General features: G+C 38.5%; 1 protein-coding gene across 1 annotated transcript in view; it reads left to right on the forward strand.

Annotated features, from left to right (window-relative positions):
• The first annotated feature begins 4,498 nt into the window (after window positions 1-4,498).
• Window positions 4,499-20,567, forward strand: part of stpg2 (sperm-tail PG-rich repeat containing 2) — a 98,019-nt gene continuing 81,950 nt past the window's right edge. The window contains exons 1-6 of the mRNA XM_057832201.1: window positions 4,499-4,523; window positions 6,604-6,707; window positions 6,793-6,972; window positions 12,260-12,433; window positions 19,115-19,224; window positions 20,327-20,438. Coding sequence (XP_057688184.1) covers window positions 4,499-4,523; window positions 6,604-6,707; window positions 6,793-6,972; window positions 12,260-12,433; window positions 19,115-19,224; window positions 20,327-20,438 — 705 coding nt within the window. The remainder of the gene's footprint in view (window positions 4,524-6,603; window positions 6,708-6,792; window positions 6,973-12,259; window positions 12,434-19,114; window positions 19,225-20,326; window positions 20,439-20,567) is intronic.

Below are 20,567 nucleotides of genomic sequence, written 5' to 3' on the forward strand. Positions count from 1 at the left end.
TTTAAATGGCGTCGTCTTGTACGAATGCATTCTTAAAATCTGCTGTTGAGATAACTCATTACTAATATGCAAAAACTCCAGTTTTTTCAACAGTCGACAACAGCCATTTAAAGAACGTCTTTAAGAAAATTAAAATTCCATCATTGTTTCTTAAATTATATGTTTTAAGGTTTCAATTACTACGAATAAAATATTTTTCTTCCATCACTCTAGGTTTTATTGGGCTGTTAAAAGGTTCCAGGTTTTTTTGATCAACCAGTATAAAACTAGCTATATAACTAACTAATGACCGTTATTACTTGTTAGTGATTGTGTCAGTGCCATTTAATAAACATAGTCAAAGGAGCGTGCACTTTGAAATGGCTATAAATTGCGCAATATTCAACCGATTTTCAACCAGCTATGTTTTTCATAGTACTGTAATTTTCAGACTATAAACTGCTACTTTTTTCCTTCATTTTGAATCCTGTGGCTTATAGTCCAGTACAGCTTATTTGTTGATTTATTTGGGCTAATAGGTAACACTTCATCTGAAAGCGGTGTCATCAGACTGTCATAAGACCGTCATAATATATGGCATGACACTATCATTGGCATTACTGAACGCTTATGACGGATGTCATTAAGTGTCATCCAGCAAATTATGTCACTAACTCCATTTATGTCCAGCTTGGATCTTTTACATCCATTCAAAAGTGAGATAATTTGCCGGATAACACTAAATGACATCTGTTATATGCATTCATTAATGCTCATGACAGTGTCATGTCATAATTACGATTGTCTAAGAAATCTTATGGTTCCACTGTCAAATAAAGTGTTACCAAATACCTTAACAATCAATTAATGAAACAAATGGAACAGTAATTGAAGAAATAATTAGCATAGAACATTTTGATTTTTGTTCACTGTAGTGCTGCAATGCATGCTAGGAGGCATGTTGGACAACAACAGTGTTGGCAGCAGAGGTTGACTGTCTCCCCCAAGGGAACAGTGATGGCCAAATAAGGCGTCTTAAAGCAATGAAGCTTTGCAACCAATTGGTTCAAAGCTTCATGGTTGTTCATTCGGTCTTATGACAGACACTTATAATACAGTGAAGACAGCTGCTGCTTATAGTCTAGTGTGTCTTTTCTATGAACAAATGCTGTTTTTGTGTCTAATTTGGTGGGTGGTGGCTTATAGTCAAATGCGCCTTATAGTGCGAAAATTACAGTATTTAGTTATCATTAAGTATGGCGAAAATCACTGGCCTTTTCACACTCACTGCAGTAGAGTCTGCCAGCAGTAGCGTTGCTAGGGTCTCTTGGGGCACCAAGCAAGAAATCACTGGGGCCTCCACCCCAACAGTGTATGCTGCAAAAAAAAAAAAAAAGTGTAAATAAATAATGTCAAATAAAATAAAGACTGCAAAATTTGGCTTGACTATTGCAAAATTCACATTGAAATGGCAGTAGCATGACATTGAAACTTGATAACAGTGATTCTAAAAATTATGCTTACGAGCCTTGGGTTGTGCAAAAGCTCACAACAAAATGCAATATATGAATATCATTCTGTGCTATTTTCATCCTCATTATAAATTGACTATCAGTCTAGCCGTCTATCCAGACACCAACAGAAGTTCTGTTAGTTTTTTGCTGGTGGAGAGTGAATCAAATCTACCTGTGTCCTGTTCTCACAGCTTCATCCTTGCTTTATTGTTAGGTTAACTAGCTGTGTTAGCCTCTATAGAGCAGTGTTTTTCAACCGGTGTGCCGCGGCACACTAGAGATCGTCAGGTGTGCCGCGAGAAGTTATCTAATGTTGCATTTATATGTATAATATATACATTTGTAATGTCCGTAACTGTGTACGGGCCCATGAAGGGGCCATCAGACTGCAGAGTAGTGACGTAGCGGAAGCAAGGAGGGAGGGAGTCTCAGGGAGAACGGCATAAGAGCCAGGTTCGCGGTCGCATGTTGCGGATGCCGCTGTTATTTTGTTTATTATTTTCCACTGTTGCCACAATAAAGTGGGAAAGTCATCACTGACTCCTCTCCTTTCTATTTTCCCATTCGGGGCAATTACAATATTGTTTTTTTACGTCGTCGGATGGAATTGCAGTAGAAGGAAGCAGTGGCGCCTCCAGAAATTTTTCATAGGGGTGGCCAGATGGGGCCACTTAAAATCTTGGGGTGGCCAAAACTAAAAGCCATAATTTCAGGTTTTCATTATATTATTGCAGTAAAAAGGTCAGGGGTAAACGATCAGAAAGACTTAAGGACACGGCTACTGATATACTTTGGTGTATTGTGTAATATTTGATGTTACTAATGATTTAATGTGCATAGTCCATAACTGTCCAGTCAACATTTTGAGTTCCACAACAATTCTGTTTTATTGCGTTATGTATATATTAGGCATAAGGTGTACATTTAACTAGGGCTGTCAAACAATTACAATTTTTAATCGAGTTAATCACAGCTTAAAAATTAATTAATCATAATTAATCGCAATTCAAACCATTTCTAAAATATGCCATATTTTTCTGTAAATTATTGTTGGAATGGAAAGATGAGACAAGACGGATATATACATTCAACATACTGTACATTAGTACTGTATTTGTTTATTATAACAATAAATCCACAAGATGGCATTAACATTATTAACATTCTTTCTGTGAAAGGGATCCACGGATAGAAAGACTTGCAATTCTTAAAGGATAAATGTGAGTTTGTATAGTGTGACTAAATATTGCCATCTAGTGTATTTGTTGAGCTTTCAGTAAATGATACTGTAGCGACTTAACTGTTCTGCCCAAATGCATGATGGGAAGCGGTGCAAACACGACTGTGTGTGGTGGCTGCAAATGCTATATCTTCTCTGCGTTGGGTACACTACAGGGTGTTAAGAAAACGATCAACTCCTGTCATTCTTCCCCACGTCGCTTCCCACAATATTTATAGTTGCTGTGGGAGAAATGACAAAGCTTTTGCCAATTAAAAGCATGGCCCCAATGAATGCTTGTATCTACTGCACTCTGCCTCTCATCTCTGTATATAAGTTAAATGGCGCCATTGTAGGCTGTTTACAGCAATGCGTGAATGAGTCGTACCGCGAATGCGTTAGTTGCGATAAATATTTTCTCGTGATTAATTAAAAAAATTAATTACCGCCCGTTAACGCGATAAATTTGACAGCCCTACATTTAACAAAACAAAATAAATGCATTCATTTGGGATGAAATGCATAACTGATGCTACAACAATCTAACTATATAGTGGAAAGCGGGGTGGCCAGTGGGGTGGCTAACCAACTTATAGGGGTGGCCGTGGCCACCCCTGGCTACCCCCTGGTGGCGCCACTGAAAGGAAGGAAGGAGTAGGTAGAAAGTTCTCGGTCGTGTGCAGATGAGTGGAGTATCGCTCGTGTCGCGTTCAAAAACTGCTCGGATTTCTAGCCATCAACGACCTTGCTGTCCACGACAATGTGGACCCCAGCACATCTACTGCACATAATTTGGTTAGATTCGTCATGTTTCGATGTACTCCGAAGTGTCCTTTCTATTATATCCATAAGTGATGACTGTCAATCCCCCCCCCCTGTGTTTTATTCCAACACATTGTTGAGAACAGCAAGGTGGCTAATAGCTAAAAATCCGAGCAGTTCTTGAACGCGACACGAGCAGCATCCAAAAACAGCGCCATGGTGCCAAGCAAGTATAAACGTCATCCCCAAACGAAACACCTGTCCTTGAAAACCTTGAAAACAAGTCGATGGACTATTTTGTTTGCCTTCGTGAAAACACAGAGAAACAGGCAAGTTTTTGATAAAAACTACAAAGGTAAATGAGAACGCCCTCAAAGCCAGTTACCTTGTTGCGAAATCCAAAAAGTCCCACACTGTGACAGAGACATTTATTACTACCTGCCTGCAAAGCCATTGTCTGCGAAATGCTCGGCCCTGATGTGGTTAAAGACATTGCTCAAGTCCCCCTTTCTGATAATTCTGAGCTTTTTCAAGCCTAACTGCATAAAAAAAAGCTATAAAAAAAATAATAAATAAAAACAGACAGAGCGGTTGAAGAATAAGGATATCGACTGTGTTCATCTAAACAGGCTCAAGTTTCACACTGAGTAAGTATACATATTGAGAAATTATTTTATAATTAAATATACTGTGCAGAAAATAATTTTGGAACATTTTAGTTTGTGGTGTGCCACGAGATTTTTTCCAATGTAAAAATGTGCCTTGAGTCAAAAAACGGTAAAAACACTGCTAAAGAGTAAGTGATGACACAACCAGTCATTGACAGTCGAGAACAAAGCACGTACCACTATCTCTCTTTTTTCCACCCTCCTTTTCTTTTCTGCTCCGGAGGGTTTACTCTTCATTTTTCTACATTCATGGACACGATGGGAAGTATGGAGCTCATTCCAGGGCGGCCAATGGGAAGAAATTACTTTCAGCAGACCAGACACATTAGACACTTAAGTTTCACTTTTCACGAAATATGCGGGGTCCAAATGACAGTGCAGGTAGTTAAGTCAGATAGTGGGGCGCTCCATCAGGGGGATTTTCTACTACGGTGTCATATCATATGGTCAATAATTGGCTTTTTTTTTTTTTGGAGTACATTTTAGCAGGCCTCGGGGGCCCAAGCATATGCCTGACTTGCCTGTCCCTTAGCACCACCTATGCCCGCCAGGGTAGTCTACCGAATAAAGATGAGGCAGACGGTTACTAATGTCGCTGACTTCAAATTTTTGCATCTAGTTCTATATGTGATATTTATGACGTATTGTACACAGGTTGTATGCCTGGAATTTAATAGCATAAGTCATATGCAGTATTTATTAATATATTTATTAAAAATGTATATATATATATATTTTTATTGCCAGTGACAGTTTTAGGGGTTTACCCACAGGGGTACTGGCCCCACCTCCTTTTTGAATGGCCCCTGAAGTTCCCCGTTCCAATTTAAGCACAAAGCATGGCAAGCTGTGAATCCTTCTTTTCTGAAGTGAGAGAATGAGAGAATGTTGTTTCTAGAGCAGGTCTGAACAACATATCGTTTGAACATCGTCATCGCGTTGTGCGGATGCGCAATCCTTGCATTGCAATGACATGCGATATTTAATTTTTTTTTCTGAATTTTGCGTGAGTGAATTTGAGTAGACTCACTCAATGAAGCATTTAATAAAGTCAAACATTTTTCTATGTTATTCTTGTTTAAAAATAATTCACATTTTGAAGGCGGCATGTGTGAGTTTTCTCTGTGTTCCTGCCACATCCCCCAAAAAACATGCATGGTATGCTGATTGAACACTCCAAATTGTCCTTAGGCGCACCCCATGAGGATAAGTGGTTCAGAAGATGAATGAATGACTGAATTTTGTGAATGTTCTAGAGAGTGATTAAACGTATGGTGTTAAAAGTAATGCAATAAAAAATGTGGGTGCACCTACATTTTGTGCTGGTGCACCTTCAGACAAATGTTAGGCACACTAGTGCAACCAATGCAAAAAGTAAGTGTGGAAACTTGGCAATTTATATCACAATGTTATTTTTTTCCAATATTGTTCAGGCTTATCCCAAACAGAGCTATTCAAGTTATCTGGTGAAAATTCTTCAAGTTTAAATATCGCAATGTATCATAAACCCCCGAAAAATAGCAATAATAGTTTTTTTTTTCCAATATCGTTTAGGCGTATTGTAAAGTATGTTAAATATAAATGCTGCTTTTTGTGTTTAAAATGGCTTTTCAAAAAATGTGATGAAAATTATTCTTCCATGTAATGTATCTTTACTTGCACACAGTATGATTAAATATGAATTGTCACAAACTTTACTGCTACATATCTGTGTCAAGCAAAGATGTTTTTACCGCCATATGCAGAATATTTAGCGTATTGCCTTGTTGACCAAAACAAACACTGAACAAAGATGGCAGCAATACTAGGCCCCTGAGGGTTACATGTGGCCCCTTCTTGGCCCGTTTCAGAAAAAATCGCCACTAACTACTGCGGGGTTAGAATATTTTGTGTCTTAAAAGAACCACCTCTTAAAAAAGCTGTGTGCAAACCAGGCAGTTGCATACATACATGTGCAGATGATTAATTGAGCTTATTATTTGTATAATTATTATCTTTATCCATTGTATTTCCTGTTTTTGTTTAATCTCTTGTGCGTCACTTCGATACAGCTGTACACACTACATGCCATTTGATATTCTTCCTCTGGATGGTAGTATTGTATAAGCACTTTACATGAACCTTCAACTGCCACGATTCTCATGGCAGGTATCCTAGCAACTAAGGTTAGCCAGACGGAGCTTGATGGTTTCCAAGAGACTATGTTGACAGGACGCAGAAAAAGCTTAACCCAAAGTTGATGGATCATTCTTGTAATAGTTAGTGTAAGGAAAGTTTCAAGTCATGTATGCTCGTGCTCCAAGAGTCACCCTCCCACTAAATTGTGAGACGGCTCCTACAGTTGGGCCGGGATCATACAACATTATTTCAAGAAATTCTACAGTGTCTGGTAGGATTTTAAACATTCAACAAAATTTATTTAAAACCCTCACGTAATCATCCGCCCTCCTCCCCTGGGCAGATGGCTATGCTCCGTTTTTGTCCCTGGCCAGCAGACTACCATTGGTCAGTGAGTCTAGTGGAACAGAACCAGGGCCTGGTTACTATGACGCTTCACCTGTTAAGGTACATTACTGTCATTTTGTCTCACAACTCCACACTAATATTTTGACCTACTCAAGTAGTTTCTTTACATACCTTACCTATTCAGCTAAATGTCCACGGTGGCTGCAGTCTTCGGAACCTTTCCAAGCGCTTCAAGGGTCCAGCGTGTGAGGGGCCTGGCCCTGGGGCCTATCATGTTCCCATGTCGCTAGCCTTTGTTAATGAAAAGCTTGGGAGTAGACCGGTAAGTCCAATGTGTAAAGGTGACCTTAACCAAGAGGACGATTGATGTCAAATCTATCTGAAATTAGATCATTTGAATGAGTTTGTAACTAGTAGATGTCCGATCCCGATTCAAATGGACTGGAAATCTAGCACCATAAATACATTTTTATCAAATTGTCTTAAAGATGATCTCAGTTTAGTCATGTAACATTGCCAGCTAATTTGAAGTCACAAGTGTCAATAAAAGTTCAAGATCGACGCGTTTCCATCCAAAGCAATCATTATTTTAGTGTTGAACCTTCCACAGGTTTTATCAGATACCCCCCCCCTTACTAGATATCCAGTAATTAATGTGAGTGGACACAAGTACGTGAGGGCCTTGAGCACGCCGCGAAAAACAACCCCGAAAAAACCCGTAATTGGTTGATTTAATTAAAAAACAAACAAACAAAAAAAGACAATTTGGCCTCTTGCACATTGTTTTGTTAATGCTTCATTCCAAAAGTGAATAAATTAATAATACTAATAACAACAGAAAAATCCTAACAGAATTCTCCATAATCAAGTCCAATTACAGTATATCAAATAAAGAACACTAATATCATAATCCTTTTTTAAAGGCTTTCATTTAACTCATTGATTGTCAATGGCACTGAAACAGCCAGTCCTCCGAATTTAAATGTATTAAACGTCTGTCGACAGTGGCGCGGGAAGTGGGGTGCTGAAGCATCCCCTGGTGTTGGGGAGAAAAAAGTAATGGGAGATTCTTTTTTTAAAAAATTTATATTATTTTTTTTAAATAAATCACTAAATAAAACATTGAAACAATAGCGTATTTAACTTTGGGGATTAAATACAGTGCTGCTCAAAAGTTTGTGAACCCCCTCAACATTTTGGAATTTTCTATTATTTCAACCTGATTTCCTAATCAATCAATTCAGTAGTTTTTTTTTTTGTTTTTTTTAACAGTTGTGTTGTCGAGACTAAATTAAAAAGAGTTTTCATCAACTGATGTAGGTGCAAAATTGAACTGTTTGGTCACAACCAAAACCGCCATGTCTGGCGAAAAGTCAACACTGCATACCACCAAAAGAACCTTCTCCCAACAGTGAAGCATGGAGGTGGGAATGTCAAGATCTGGGCTTGCTTTTCATCCTCAGGACCTGGACAACTCCACATAGTCCAGGGAATCATGAATTCTGAGGAATATTGTCAAATCCTAGAACATAACCTGACGCCATCTGTTTTGAAGTTAAAGCTTGGCAGAAGGTGGATCATGCAACATGATAATGATCCAAAGCATTCCAGCAATACAACCAAGGAATGGCTGAAAAAGAAGAAGATTCGTGTTCTGGACTGGCCCAGTCAAAGTCCTGACCTAAATCCCATTGAAATGCTGTGGCGGGACCTGAAGCGAGCAGTTCATGCCAGACGCCCATCAAACCTCTCTCAACTGACTGCGTTCTGCAAGGAAGAATGGGCAAAAATCCCCCAAAGTAGATGTGAGAGGCTGATTAGTCACTACAGAAACCGTTTGGTTGAGGTAATCTCTGCAAAAGGAGGCGCAATATCCTATTAACTGAAGGGGTTCACATACTTTTGCACACATGATATCTGAGTTTTTCTTAAATCAACCACTTTTGTTAAATAAAGAATGACAATATAACTATTTCTTTTGTTTCAGTCCATTATTTGGAATGTCAGTATTGTGGATTTGGGTATAACTTAACATTTAATAAGGTTATTTTAGTTTTTTTTACAAAAAATCTGACCATCGCTGTGGGGTTCACAAACTTTCGAGCAGCACTGTATATACTGGTCCTTCTAAAAAAAAATAGTATATTGTGATCAAGTTAATTATTTTCTGTAATGTACTGATAAACATTAGACTTTCATATATTTTTGATTCATTACACACAACTGAAGTAGTTAAAGCCTTTTATTGTTTGAATATTGATGATTTTGGCAAAAAGGCAAGAAAAAACAAAAATCCCTATCGCAAAAAATTAGCATATCATGAAAAGGTACTCGAAAGAAGCTACTAACCTAATCATTAACTCAAAACCCCTGCGAAAGATTCCTGAGGCTTTTAAAAACTCCCAGCCTGGTTCATTACTCAAAACCGCAATCATGGGCCAGACTGCTGTCCAGAAGGCCATCATTGACACCCTCAATTAAAAGGCTAAGACACAGAAAGGAATTTCTGAGCGAATAGGCTGTTCCCAGAGTGCTGTATCAAGGCACCTCAGTGGGAAGTCTGTGGGAAGGAAAAAGTGTGGCAGGATACGCTGCACAACCAGAAGAGGTGACCGCACCCTGAAAAAGATTGTGGAGAAGGGCCGATTCCAGACCTTGGGGGACCTGCAGAATCAGTGGACTGAGTCTGGAGTAGAAACATCCAGAGCCACCATGCACAGGTGTGTGCTGGAAATGGGCTACAGGTCAAGCCACTTTTGAACCTGAAACAGCGGCAGAAGCGCCTGACATGGGCTACAGAGAAGCAGCACTGGACTGTTGCTCAGTGATCCAAAGTACTTTTTTCAGATAAAAGCAAATTTTGCACGTCATTCGGAAATCAAGGTGCCAGAGTTTGGAAGAAGACTGGGGAGAAGGAAATGCCCCAAATGCAAGTCCAAAGTCCAGTGTCAAGTACCCACAGTCAGTGATGGTCTAGGGTGCCATGTCAGCTGCTGGTGTAGGTCTACTGTGTTTTATCAAGGGTAGGGTCAATGCAGCAAGCTATCAGGAGATTTTGGAGCACTTCATGCTTCCATCTGCAGAAAAGCTTTCAGAGAAGATTTCATTTTTCAGCACGACCTGGCACCTGCTCACAGTGCCAAAACCACTGGTAAATGGTTTACTGACCATGGCATGACTGTGCTCAATTGGCCTGCCAACTTTCCTGATCTGAACCCCATAGAGAATCTGTGGGATATTGTGAAGAGGAAGTTGAGAGACACCAGACCCAGCACTGTGGATGAGCTTAAGGCCGCTATCAAAGCATCCTGGGCCTCCATAACACCTCAGCAGTGCCACAGGCTGATTGCCTCCATGCCATGCCGCATTGAAGCATTTCTGCAAAAGGATTCCCGACCAAATATTGAGTGCATAGCTGATATAATTAATTGAAGTTTGACTTTTTATGTATTAAAAAAGACTTTTTTTGTATTGGTCAGATGAAATATGCTAAATTTTTGAGGTACGGATTTTGGGGTTTTCTTGACTTTTTTTTCCCACCCAAAATGATTAACATTAAAACAATAAAATGCTTGAACTACTCCAGTTGTGTGTAATGAAATTAAAATATATGAAAGTCTAATGTTTATCATTACATTACAGAAAATAATGAACTTTATCACAATATGCCAATACACACTGTAGGCGAAATAGAACACTGTCTTTGTAGTAGCCAGTAGTAGTATGTAAAATAACGAGCATGCGTGTGCACTACCATTGTACACACCTTGTATGGACAAAAAGCGCAAGCATGGCTAATCTGGACCGAAATGGCTGTTTTTGTATGGGAAAAACAAAATAGGATCTTCAGCACCCCCTGCTGTGAGTGACTTCCGGCCCCCCGGTCTGTCGATGTCAATGGCAGGCATTTGATTGTAACTGTTCTCATTTATTTAAAAACGTTTTTAAAATTTCTGTCTTTTATATATGTTATTAAATGAAAGAAAAAAGGGCAAAACTGGAAAAGTATACGTATGTATGTATGTATGTATTTATTCATTTATATTTGTTTTGTGTTATTGTGTTTTTTATTTTAAGGAATATTTTAAATAAAAAAGATAAAACTGCAAATTCTGTGTAGTCAAAAAGTTTATTTGTTTTTTAATTTTGTTAAGAACGCAAAAGGAATTAAAAAAAGGTGTTGTCTTAAGTATTGTTTTCTAAATTTATTATCAACTTATTCTGAGGCATAAGTGTGGATTTCTATTTTTATTAATTTTATCTTTTTAAAATGATGTACTTATTTATAATTTTATTTATTCATAAAAAATGTCATTAAGAAATAATGATTAATAAAATAATCATAATTGAGACACGACATCTGACTACAGTGGTACCTTGACATACGACCGCTTCGACATACGATCTTATCGACATCTGACGTAAAATTTGACTCGCCATTTGTTTCTATCTCCGACGACATGCTCGAAATACGATTTATGACAGCGCAATAGTTTCTATGTTTTTTACAAGACGGACGCACGGTGGATTTTCTTGTGAGAGAAATCAAAACAGGTTCCAAGAAGTTTAGTGCAGGTGGTGAAAAAAGGAAAAAGGTGACGCTTACTATTGAAAGGAAGATGGAAATGATAGAAAAATATAAGCGTGGTGTGCCTGTCAGTGAACTGGCTCGACAATACGGCCGTACTGTCTACGATCTGGACGGTCCTCCTTTGACCTTAGTTCGCCAGTCTTTATAAGTTAAAGTGAATATTATTATTGTAACATCGCCAGAGAAATTGCCAGTTTTGTCAGGTTTTTTAATCATTTATTTCAGAACTTGTGCAACACAGTAAGCCTACAGTCCGCCGCAGCTGACGCCAACAGTAGAACATGAAAAGTCTGCAACGTTCAGGTACACCATGCAAAACACAACCGCCCAACATTAGAACCCAATTTGTTACATTATTAAAGGTATTATTCCCCCTATTACCATGATTATATTATTATAATTTTTATTATTTATTTTGCTCTGTGTATTTGCAAAAGAATCAGCAGTATTTATTAAGGATTTAGTGTAGGTTTTCGGGCTGTCGAACGAATTAATGGAATTATAATGTATTTTTACGGGAAAATCCTGCTCGACATACGACCATTTTGACTTCCAATGTCATGAGACGAATTAACTTCGTATGTAGAGGTACCACTGTATCACATTTTGGCCACACTTGTACCGTAGCAAATGTTTTTTTAACCCACTGGTGCATAGTGGTCACTACAGTGGACAGCTACTGAAACTTAACTTTCTCTTTAATGCATTGGTTTCTATGGTTAAACAGCATAGCAACCTCAAGACTTTTGTGGTCAATTTAGTGGACAGTTGGTGTAATTGCAAGTAAATATCCTCTGAATCCAAGATAGCCGACAACCTGCCACCCGTGTCGACTACAACTGGCATATCCTTTCAATACTTGTATGCCCGAAAAAGTAAAGTAAAAATATTGTAATATTCATTAACAACTAGGGAAAAATAATATATATCTGGATATAAAATATTTGTGTATAATATATAGAAATCTATGATTAACCATGTGTCCAATGAAATGGACATAAAAAAATTAGCATGTTTCACTTTATGCTGCTAGAATAAAAAAAAACATGCTTCTTTGTAGGCGTATCCACCTAAAAGTGCACTGCAGCGTGTTGCCAACCTATATGACGTGCCGTCCATTCCCTCCCCGGGTCAGGCCTACGGGTACGAGGAGGATGACCTGGGTATTCTCCGCAAGCAAGAACCCCCGCACAGAGACGCCACCCTGGGCCCGGCCTACTACACTCCCTCCAGTGTAATTGCTCTGCAACATTCACAAACACCTCCAGTCAGCTTTGCGCTGACACCAAAATCCCGTTACACTGCAAAAATAGAACCTTATGTGATTCAAGCCTGTCCGATATACAATAACTCAATTCATTGCACGATAAATATAAAAGAGGTCGGTCATTTTCTCGGATGCGATTTATTGCCGCATGTGTGTGTTTGTGTGTGCACTCGGCACATGTGCGCATTAAAATTTTGTCCATTAGATTGCATGTGACACTCCAGTTCACAGTTGTTGATTGGTCATCAACACACCATAGAACTAAAGTTCAGACATACAAAACAAAACACCTATATAACGTTGTACCGCGTGGGCATTGCTACATTGAGAATAAAGCCGAAACACAATATATGAACCACTTTAGACTACTATTAACTAGTGGCAATCTTCCCCAAAACACAATCTGCGTGGTTAAAAGGTGTCACTTCAAACATGAAAACTCGCTGGTTTACAGCATTTGCAAAAAAGTACAACCGTCAAAACATGCTTGAGGAAAATACAACAACTTTTCTTTTATACAGAGCAGCTTACAGTTTAGCGGCTTAAGGCCGAGTTATTCTTCCGCGTCAGTGCTGCGGCGTCAACGAAGAACCGATTTACGACCCTGTGCCGTAGCCTCTCTGGGTCCTTCTTTTTTTTCTGACTTCGCGTCGCGTCAACGCGTGTGACGTGGTGGAAATGGACTATGACTGGTCCGCTCAGACTGTTGTTTCCGGTTCAGCGCGAAATCACTGCCATTCTCAAAAATTATTTTTCTACACGCAAAAATGGACCAAGACGTAGAGAGTATCAACGAAGAGCAAGTACGACAACTTCTACAATGTCTCCTCATGACATCATGAAGATTGCCAAATGGCAAGCAATTCGTAGGAGGAGAGTGCTGAAAATACGGGGCTGGAGGTCAGCCAGCGATTGAATTAAAAAAAAAAATTTTTTTTAAATGGATGAACCACCGAGACAAGTACAGTATGTGTGTGTTCGGAATCAAATGGCAACACAAAGCGGTGACCCAGTCGACTAAAAACTGCCAGCTTTTTATCACTTTGTCGTATTTTTGGTCGGTGCACTTCATCATTTATTGTGTTCATATGTTTGCTGTGAGTCTGTGACTTACTTAGAAGTATATGAAGAATAAAGCACAGGTTTGGTGTCAAAAGAGTTGTTTTGATGTTTAATTTACAGACAGTTAACACACAATACATCATCACTGACTGAGAGGGCCTCGGTGCTTTTATGATAACGTTAACATCAAGGCTTTCAACGCAGTTTGGGAAATTCCATAGACGCCAGAAATCTGCTATCGCCAACTGGCTGTTTGTTGGACACGGCAAACAAATCGGGCTGGAGGGCTTTGCAGACAGACAAAATGCTGGACGCAGTGCTCAACGCCAGTTTGAAGCTAACCGCTACAGCTAACTGGTTTCCACCCAAGGATAGAACTCTATGCGGCATCAAAAGCTGGACAGGCCACCTCGAAACCGTCTTCTGCGTCGCCTGCGCCTCAACATTTGTATGATCAACATTTATTCAATGTTGATGAGCTGAAGATACGCATTTAAGCGTTCCATCTTGCATTGTTTATTTTTAAGAGGAAGTCAACAAGTATACCCCAAAACCGTACAAACATAACGCCACACCCCTCTAGTGGCTTGGTGGTGAATTACAGAGCAACGTGTCACCTGGCCAGAGAACCATCGAATGTCAAATGACGCCGTAGTCGCTGCGCAGTCACCGCAACGCAGGAGCATAACTCAGGCTTTACTGCGCACACATCCGGTGAACATTTTAAAATTAAATACACATCATGTTCAACATGTAAATGCAGTTACTCTCACATATTTCGGATTCTACACTAAGATAGCGTTCAAATGACACTCATTATAAAAAATCCAATTGGTCGAAAACAGATTAATTTGGCTTCAAATTTGCTAACATGTGCATGAGTCATTTTCGATCAAATGAATAGTTTTGACGGGCTGTAATTAGCAGAAAACAAGCATTTGTTTTCTCACCTAATTTCATATTCTACACTAAGTTGAGTTTCAAATGACATGTCACACATTGTATTTTATTTATTTATTTATTTTCAAATATAGTTTATGCGTTTCTTTTAAGAATAAAGATTTATTGCATTTGAATAGGTGGTTCATAAGGATATATTGTCACTACCTTTGTGGTTAAATTGTTTTAAAAAAAATTTTTTTTACTCACATTTATGCGACACTATATCGCCCACTAAAATTAGTTGTCGCGACAGGCCTATTGGAATCCCCCTTGGCCCAACTTTTCCTCAAATATCCTCAAATGCATGCAAGACCCTATTGAATTATCTTGGAATTCATTTCCATGCCTAATGAATGCAGCTCCGCTTTTCAGCCACAATGCACCAATGCTCATCCATTTTACATGGATGCAACAAAGTAGGGGAGCCATTTGTAATTATTTCTGTCGTCAAATTACAATATTCACTCGAAATGATAAAATCATCCTCTGCTGTCCTTGCGTGTCGGTCCGAGTCATGGCCGTTAACCACTGCGAGCGTCCGCAATGATGAAGAGTTCTCGGCGTCGCTTTACAATTCCATAGTCTTTTCCCAACTGACGGCCCGCCCCAGTTATTTGTCGGGTACGTCGTGGGCTGAAGACAATTTTTTCCCCCCAGACATACACAAAACAGGGATCTAACTGTAATTAATTATCTCTAATTCATAGACTGCATTGTTCACAATGACAAATTGCTGAGTTAAGTTGAAACAGAAAGGTGACACGTTAAATTAAACAACGAAAAATTTGTCCAATAAACATGGCTGCCATAGTTTGATCGCTGCCACCCCGCCCAGTTTAAACGGATTGGACGTCTATTGCCGTCAATGGCATTGAGCGACTTCAGTTTTGTTTTTTTTAGTTTTTTTACCGCCGCCTGTAGGTGAAACCTACAGGAGGCAGAGATTATGTATTCAATTCCGTATGACTGTGTTCAAGATACTTCAAGAACAAATAGAGGGATTCTTACATTTTTAGATATTAGGATGAAAAGTTAGTCTAATATGCATACGAAAAAAAAAATTATATAAGCAAACAAAAATACCAAATAGTGGTACCTTGAGATACGAACGTTTCGGTACACAAAAAATTATTTTACGAAAGGTTTTTTGAAGCTTTTTATGCTTAATATTACATAAAACAGCATACGAAAGATAATACGTACTGCAATGGATCTTTCCCGCTTGCAGCAATGCAATAATGTAACCACGTTTGACTATAAATGTAAAGAAATGAAACAAAAGACATTATAAGCAATGCTTTATCAAGTGGCTGCTGAAGTTAGTTCGTCCTTTAGCACTCAGTGTGTGATATGAGTTTGAGTAATAATGTGATTATGTCTGTAGAATGAGCTGGAAACTAACAAGCTAGTTACACTTAAGCACAAATAGGGGGCAACAAAGCAATACAAAAATAGACAGGCAATCAGAGGACATGACAGCCAATTTACTGTGGTGTTTTACTAGAGCTTGGGATAAATAAGGTGACTAACACGCAAAAGGCAATTCATTTTACAAAAAAAAAAAAAAAAAAATCGTGATGCAAAAGCCATTCCCGAAAGAATTAATTTCGTATCTTGAGGTACAACTATACAAAGCAATTCAGTGCAATGGCAGAGAGCTGGGAGAGGGTTGCTCACATAATGACCGTAAGATGTGGCCATGTCGCTTTTGACCATCTCACTAGATATGGTCAAATATACTTCTGTAGCACTGTTCTAGCCTGGCGAAGGAGGGCAAGAGAGACCTGGCGGCTCACCAGACTTATAAAGTACTCAAAATGGATTGGACATCTATCGCAGTAAACAGAGATGGAAATGTAATCTATTTTTTTGTATTTAATGTGCATCACGAGATGCGGAAACAAAAAATAAATTGAATAATAGATGACGGACATTCTCTTTAGTATTAAAAAGTCTATATCGCCACAAGCTGTTGGTTGGTTCGCTTTTAAAAGCCCTGCAAGACATAAAAATGCAATTTGTGCTTGTCAGTAGCTCGCATCCGACTGTGTGCCACGCTATGCAAACCCTTTCTGTTTTCAAGTGCAAGCGCGGTACAGTTCGCGAATATCTTTTGTTTCCCTGGCATGACGGCAAGGGGATTGAACCCGCGATCTCGCCGTGCGATGGATGTCGAGATAAAGAGCGGAAGACGGGCGCCCCGTGGAGTTTTTCCCTTTGAGCCAGACTTAGTATTTTTTCTTCCTGCTCTTCTCAGGATGCGTCAGAGCGAAAGGGGCCGGACGGCCGGGTCGAGGAAAACTTATCAAAAGAGACGGCCGAGTTGAGATGCTTTGATAGCCAACTTTTGTTCACGTGTTTCTTTTTTTTCTTTCTACACTCTGACGGAGCTTTCGCATTTGAATTGGGAACATGAATTGAAGTCCAGTGAATTATTGAGCAAGTCAACTTGAGTTTTTTCCTTTGCCCCAAATTATACATAGGGGTGTTTGTTGACTCAATTTGGAGTTTACCAAGTGAGATGATGGAGCACAGGCGGGTACTAAGAAGGGAACTGAGAGCCCCCATTCATTCAGTGCCACTCTGTTCTACATGAACTCTTTTACAGGGCACTCATTGGCTGCCATTGGGGGCAAGAGATGTCCGATCCATTTTGATATTCCCAGTCTACCACCGGAACCTTTGACCAAATGACCTACTAATAGAATAACCTCTTTTTTTTTTTTTCATATTACAAACACATCCTGCAAGTTTGATCATTATTCCTTTCATTCGCTCTCAAGTGATCTTGGACACAAACATACGGAACTAAATGCATAAGATTGGCCCGATGTAGGTTTTATCTACTGGCAGAGGTGTTGATTAATAACAATGTTTAATTATAATTCAGACATAGCATCTAACATAGCATCCAAATATGTGGACATCACATTTGTCTGCATTTGTCTATCAAATGCCATTTCCATGTGTGTGGAAGCCAGATCTTTGTTACTCATACTTTATTTTTAATCACCAAAAATAATCACTTGCCCTATTATGAGTTGGGGAAGAGGATATTCTTTTGTCTTTGTGGATGTAGTGCTGTCGTCTTTCATCCATGTCTTTTTCACTATTTAAAACTAAAAATGATCACATACGCTTGCTGAGAAAATAAAAGTTTTATAAATGCGTACACTAGATTATTATGCTGGTGTCAAATTTTTTTTGCAAATTTACGATAAAATATAATAATAAATACCGTTCACAACTTTTTGTTTGTGCTCTGCCATTTCAGAAAGTACTAGGTTGTACTGTCTCAGAAACTCCGGTATCATAATAAAATCCAAGTTCCCCAGTAGAAAATCCCACTTAAAAGTGCATTCACATGCAATTTTCGACATGGCAAATGGTATTTACCATAAAAACAACACCACATGAAGGCAGCATTGTTTTAGTCAAAAGCTGAGGTATGTGAGTCGAGACAGTAAAATGAACCAATTAAGAGTAATTCTACGTTCAGTAGAGTGCGAAACGACAACTATTACGTGACATCATTTGTTGTATAAAATTCATACTGTAACCCTCACGTTTCGACCCATTCAAGTGTTCCAATTTTGAAATGTTACAAATATTCATGCGACGCATGCTCTTTCGATTTTGCCCCAACAACCTTTTTTTTTTTTTTTTTTAAATGACAAAAAGCCAAATTCAATTCCAATGGTAAAAACGTATACAATTTCAAATGTTCAAAATGCTACTTTTCCGAAAGTTGTTGTCCGTATGATCCAATTCACACGCGAAAATTTCACAAAATCATGGCAAACCCAGGTTTTTGGCAAACTTACAGTTCTGCCAAAATCTAAAATTTAAAAAAAAAAAAAAAAAAAGCAGTGTTTTGCTTTGGGACAGCGAATTGCTTGCACTACGCCTGTCGCCTGTTTTGTGTTTGCACCGGCTTCTACGTCTCCAAAAGTTGAAGTCCGCGTACCTCAAACAACTTCTGATTCACATCAAGTAATATTGAGACTTTAATCTCGTAATTTGGTGATTTATGCCAAATAGAGTTTTATGTTTACTCACGTTGCCAAAAGTCTCAGCCCATGAAACCAAATAACTTCTGATTCACGTAACGTAAAAACAAGCAACAAAACGACTTAAATCTTTTTAATATTACAATGTATGACCTGATTCAATAAATATTACGACCCTGCTTTCGTGATATTACAATGTATGACTTGATTCTTGTAATATTGTGACCTTAATCTCCTAATATTTTGACGATTCTCATTGTCCTATTAGTTGTCTATCTTTATTTGTACTTTAGTTGACTGGATATTGAGGAAGGCTCCGGCAACTGAAGTCACGTGAATGAGAAAACATATTTGAATGGCTGCTTTTTTTTCTCTGTGGCGCGAAAATTTAATGTGCGGCATGTCTGGTCAAAATGGCAACATTGCACCGTGCCTGATGTGTCTCGCCGGTCTCCACGCGTGATTAAATTGACATCGTATGGGAACCCATCGCAAGACCAGAAACAAAATGCAGCCTGTCCGAATGCTGCATAAAAATGCTAAGATATTGAGTGTGACTTTTTGCTCAACTTCACATGACAATGCAACATGAAATTAATGAAGAATTCCATTGTCTGTTTATATTTTTCTTCAGGCCGAGAACATGTCAAAGTACAAGGGTGTACATTTTGGCAATATGAGCGCCAGGAGAGGGGAAGTGAGCAAAGAAGAAGGCCCTGGGCCAGGCCACTACTACCCTGAAATGTGAGCTTTAGACGCACTTTACAAGTAGAACTTTTTTTTTTTTGGATTAAATGAAAATTGCCACGCTCGTTTCAAAAATTTGTTTTTTTCCTCGCACATTGTTTTTTTTTTCAACTACGTTCTACCATGCCTGTTCCTTTCATATTTCATAGTGTGTTAATTTGAAGTGGGAGGGTGGCAGTGAATGAACGAATGCCCTCATCTAGCGCCATCAGTGGCAGCCAAAGAGTTCACAAATACACATAAAGTATTGGAAGAATACATGTATACCGTATATACATTAGTTATTTGTTTTATTATATATATATATATATATATATATATATGTTTTTAGGTATATAGGTTTTTTTTCTCCTTAGCCAGTGAGTTTTTTTTGCAACATTGCTATAATAATAATAATAATTATAATAATATATAATAATATCTATCTATCTATCTCTATTTTCTATATATTTCTGCATTTACCATGTTAATAAAAAAAAAAAAAAAAGTCTAATTTATGTAGTATGAGTATTTTTTGAGCATCGATATCGACATAATGTTGTAACCTGACAACAGTAGTTAATATTTAATTTTTTTTGTCAAGTATAGTATTTTTCACGTACAGGTAGTCCCCGGGTTACGAACGAGTTCCATTCCTATGCTGGCAACATAATCCGAATTTCCGCATAAATTTGAATTAACCCTTTGAGTACCTCTAAATACCCTCTAAATCTGAAAATAAGTATCCAAAAACATGTATTAGATACCATATTAATAAAATGAAGTAAAAAATACGATAGATAAGTGGTTACACGATCACAGCAAAGTTCTTCTTACAGCAGACATTTATTAATTTAAAATTAATTTAAAAATAAACAACTGGAGACAAAATGGCGGACGAGACTCTGGCGTCATAAAGTCGAAAACATGTAAGTCGCGTATATCGTAACCCGGAGACTACCTGTATCGACATACTGTATACACGTAGTTCTATTGCAAAAACTAAAAATGATAGCGATAACAGAGTTTTGGATTCTGCAGCCAAACTTGAATTCTAAACAACTGTCAGACTTAACTTGGTGTTATTTGTGGGTTCTCTTCTCTCCAAAATACATCCCAGCGTCCCGGAAACACGCTATGAGAATGTCAACCTGCGGAAAGAGCAGAAGGTCAAGGCGGAGCTGCTTATTCCTCGATATCACCAACTGCTGCCCCAACTGGAGCACAAAAAGGCAAGTGCATTTTTTACGACAACTATTACGTCACGTCACTTTTTGTATACATTTTTTTTTCTCCGTCCACTTTTTTGGCATGCCGGGTAACCTGCACGCTTTGACTGATTCAAATGTTCCAATTTTGAA

This window comes from Corythoichthys intestinalis, chromosome 3, assembly GCF_030265065.1.
Source record: "Corythoichthys intestinalis isolate RoL2023-P3 chromosome 3, ASM3026506v1, whole genome shotgun sequence".
Taxonomy (NCBI): Eukaryota; Metazoa; Chordata; class Actinopteri; order Syngnathiformes; family Syngnathidae; genus Corythoichthys; species Corythoichthys intestinalis.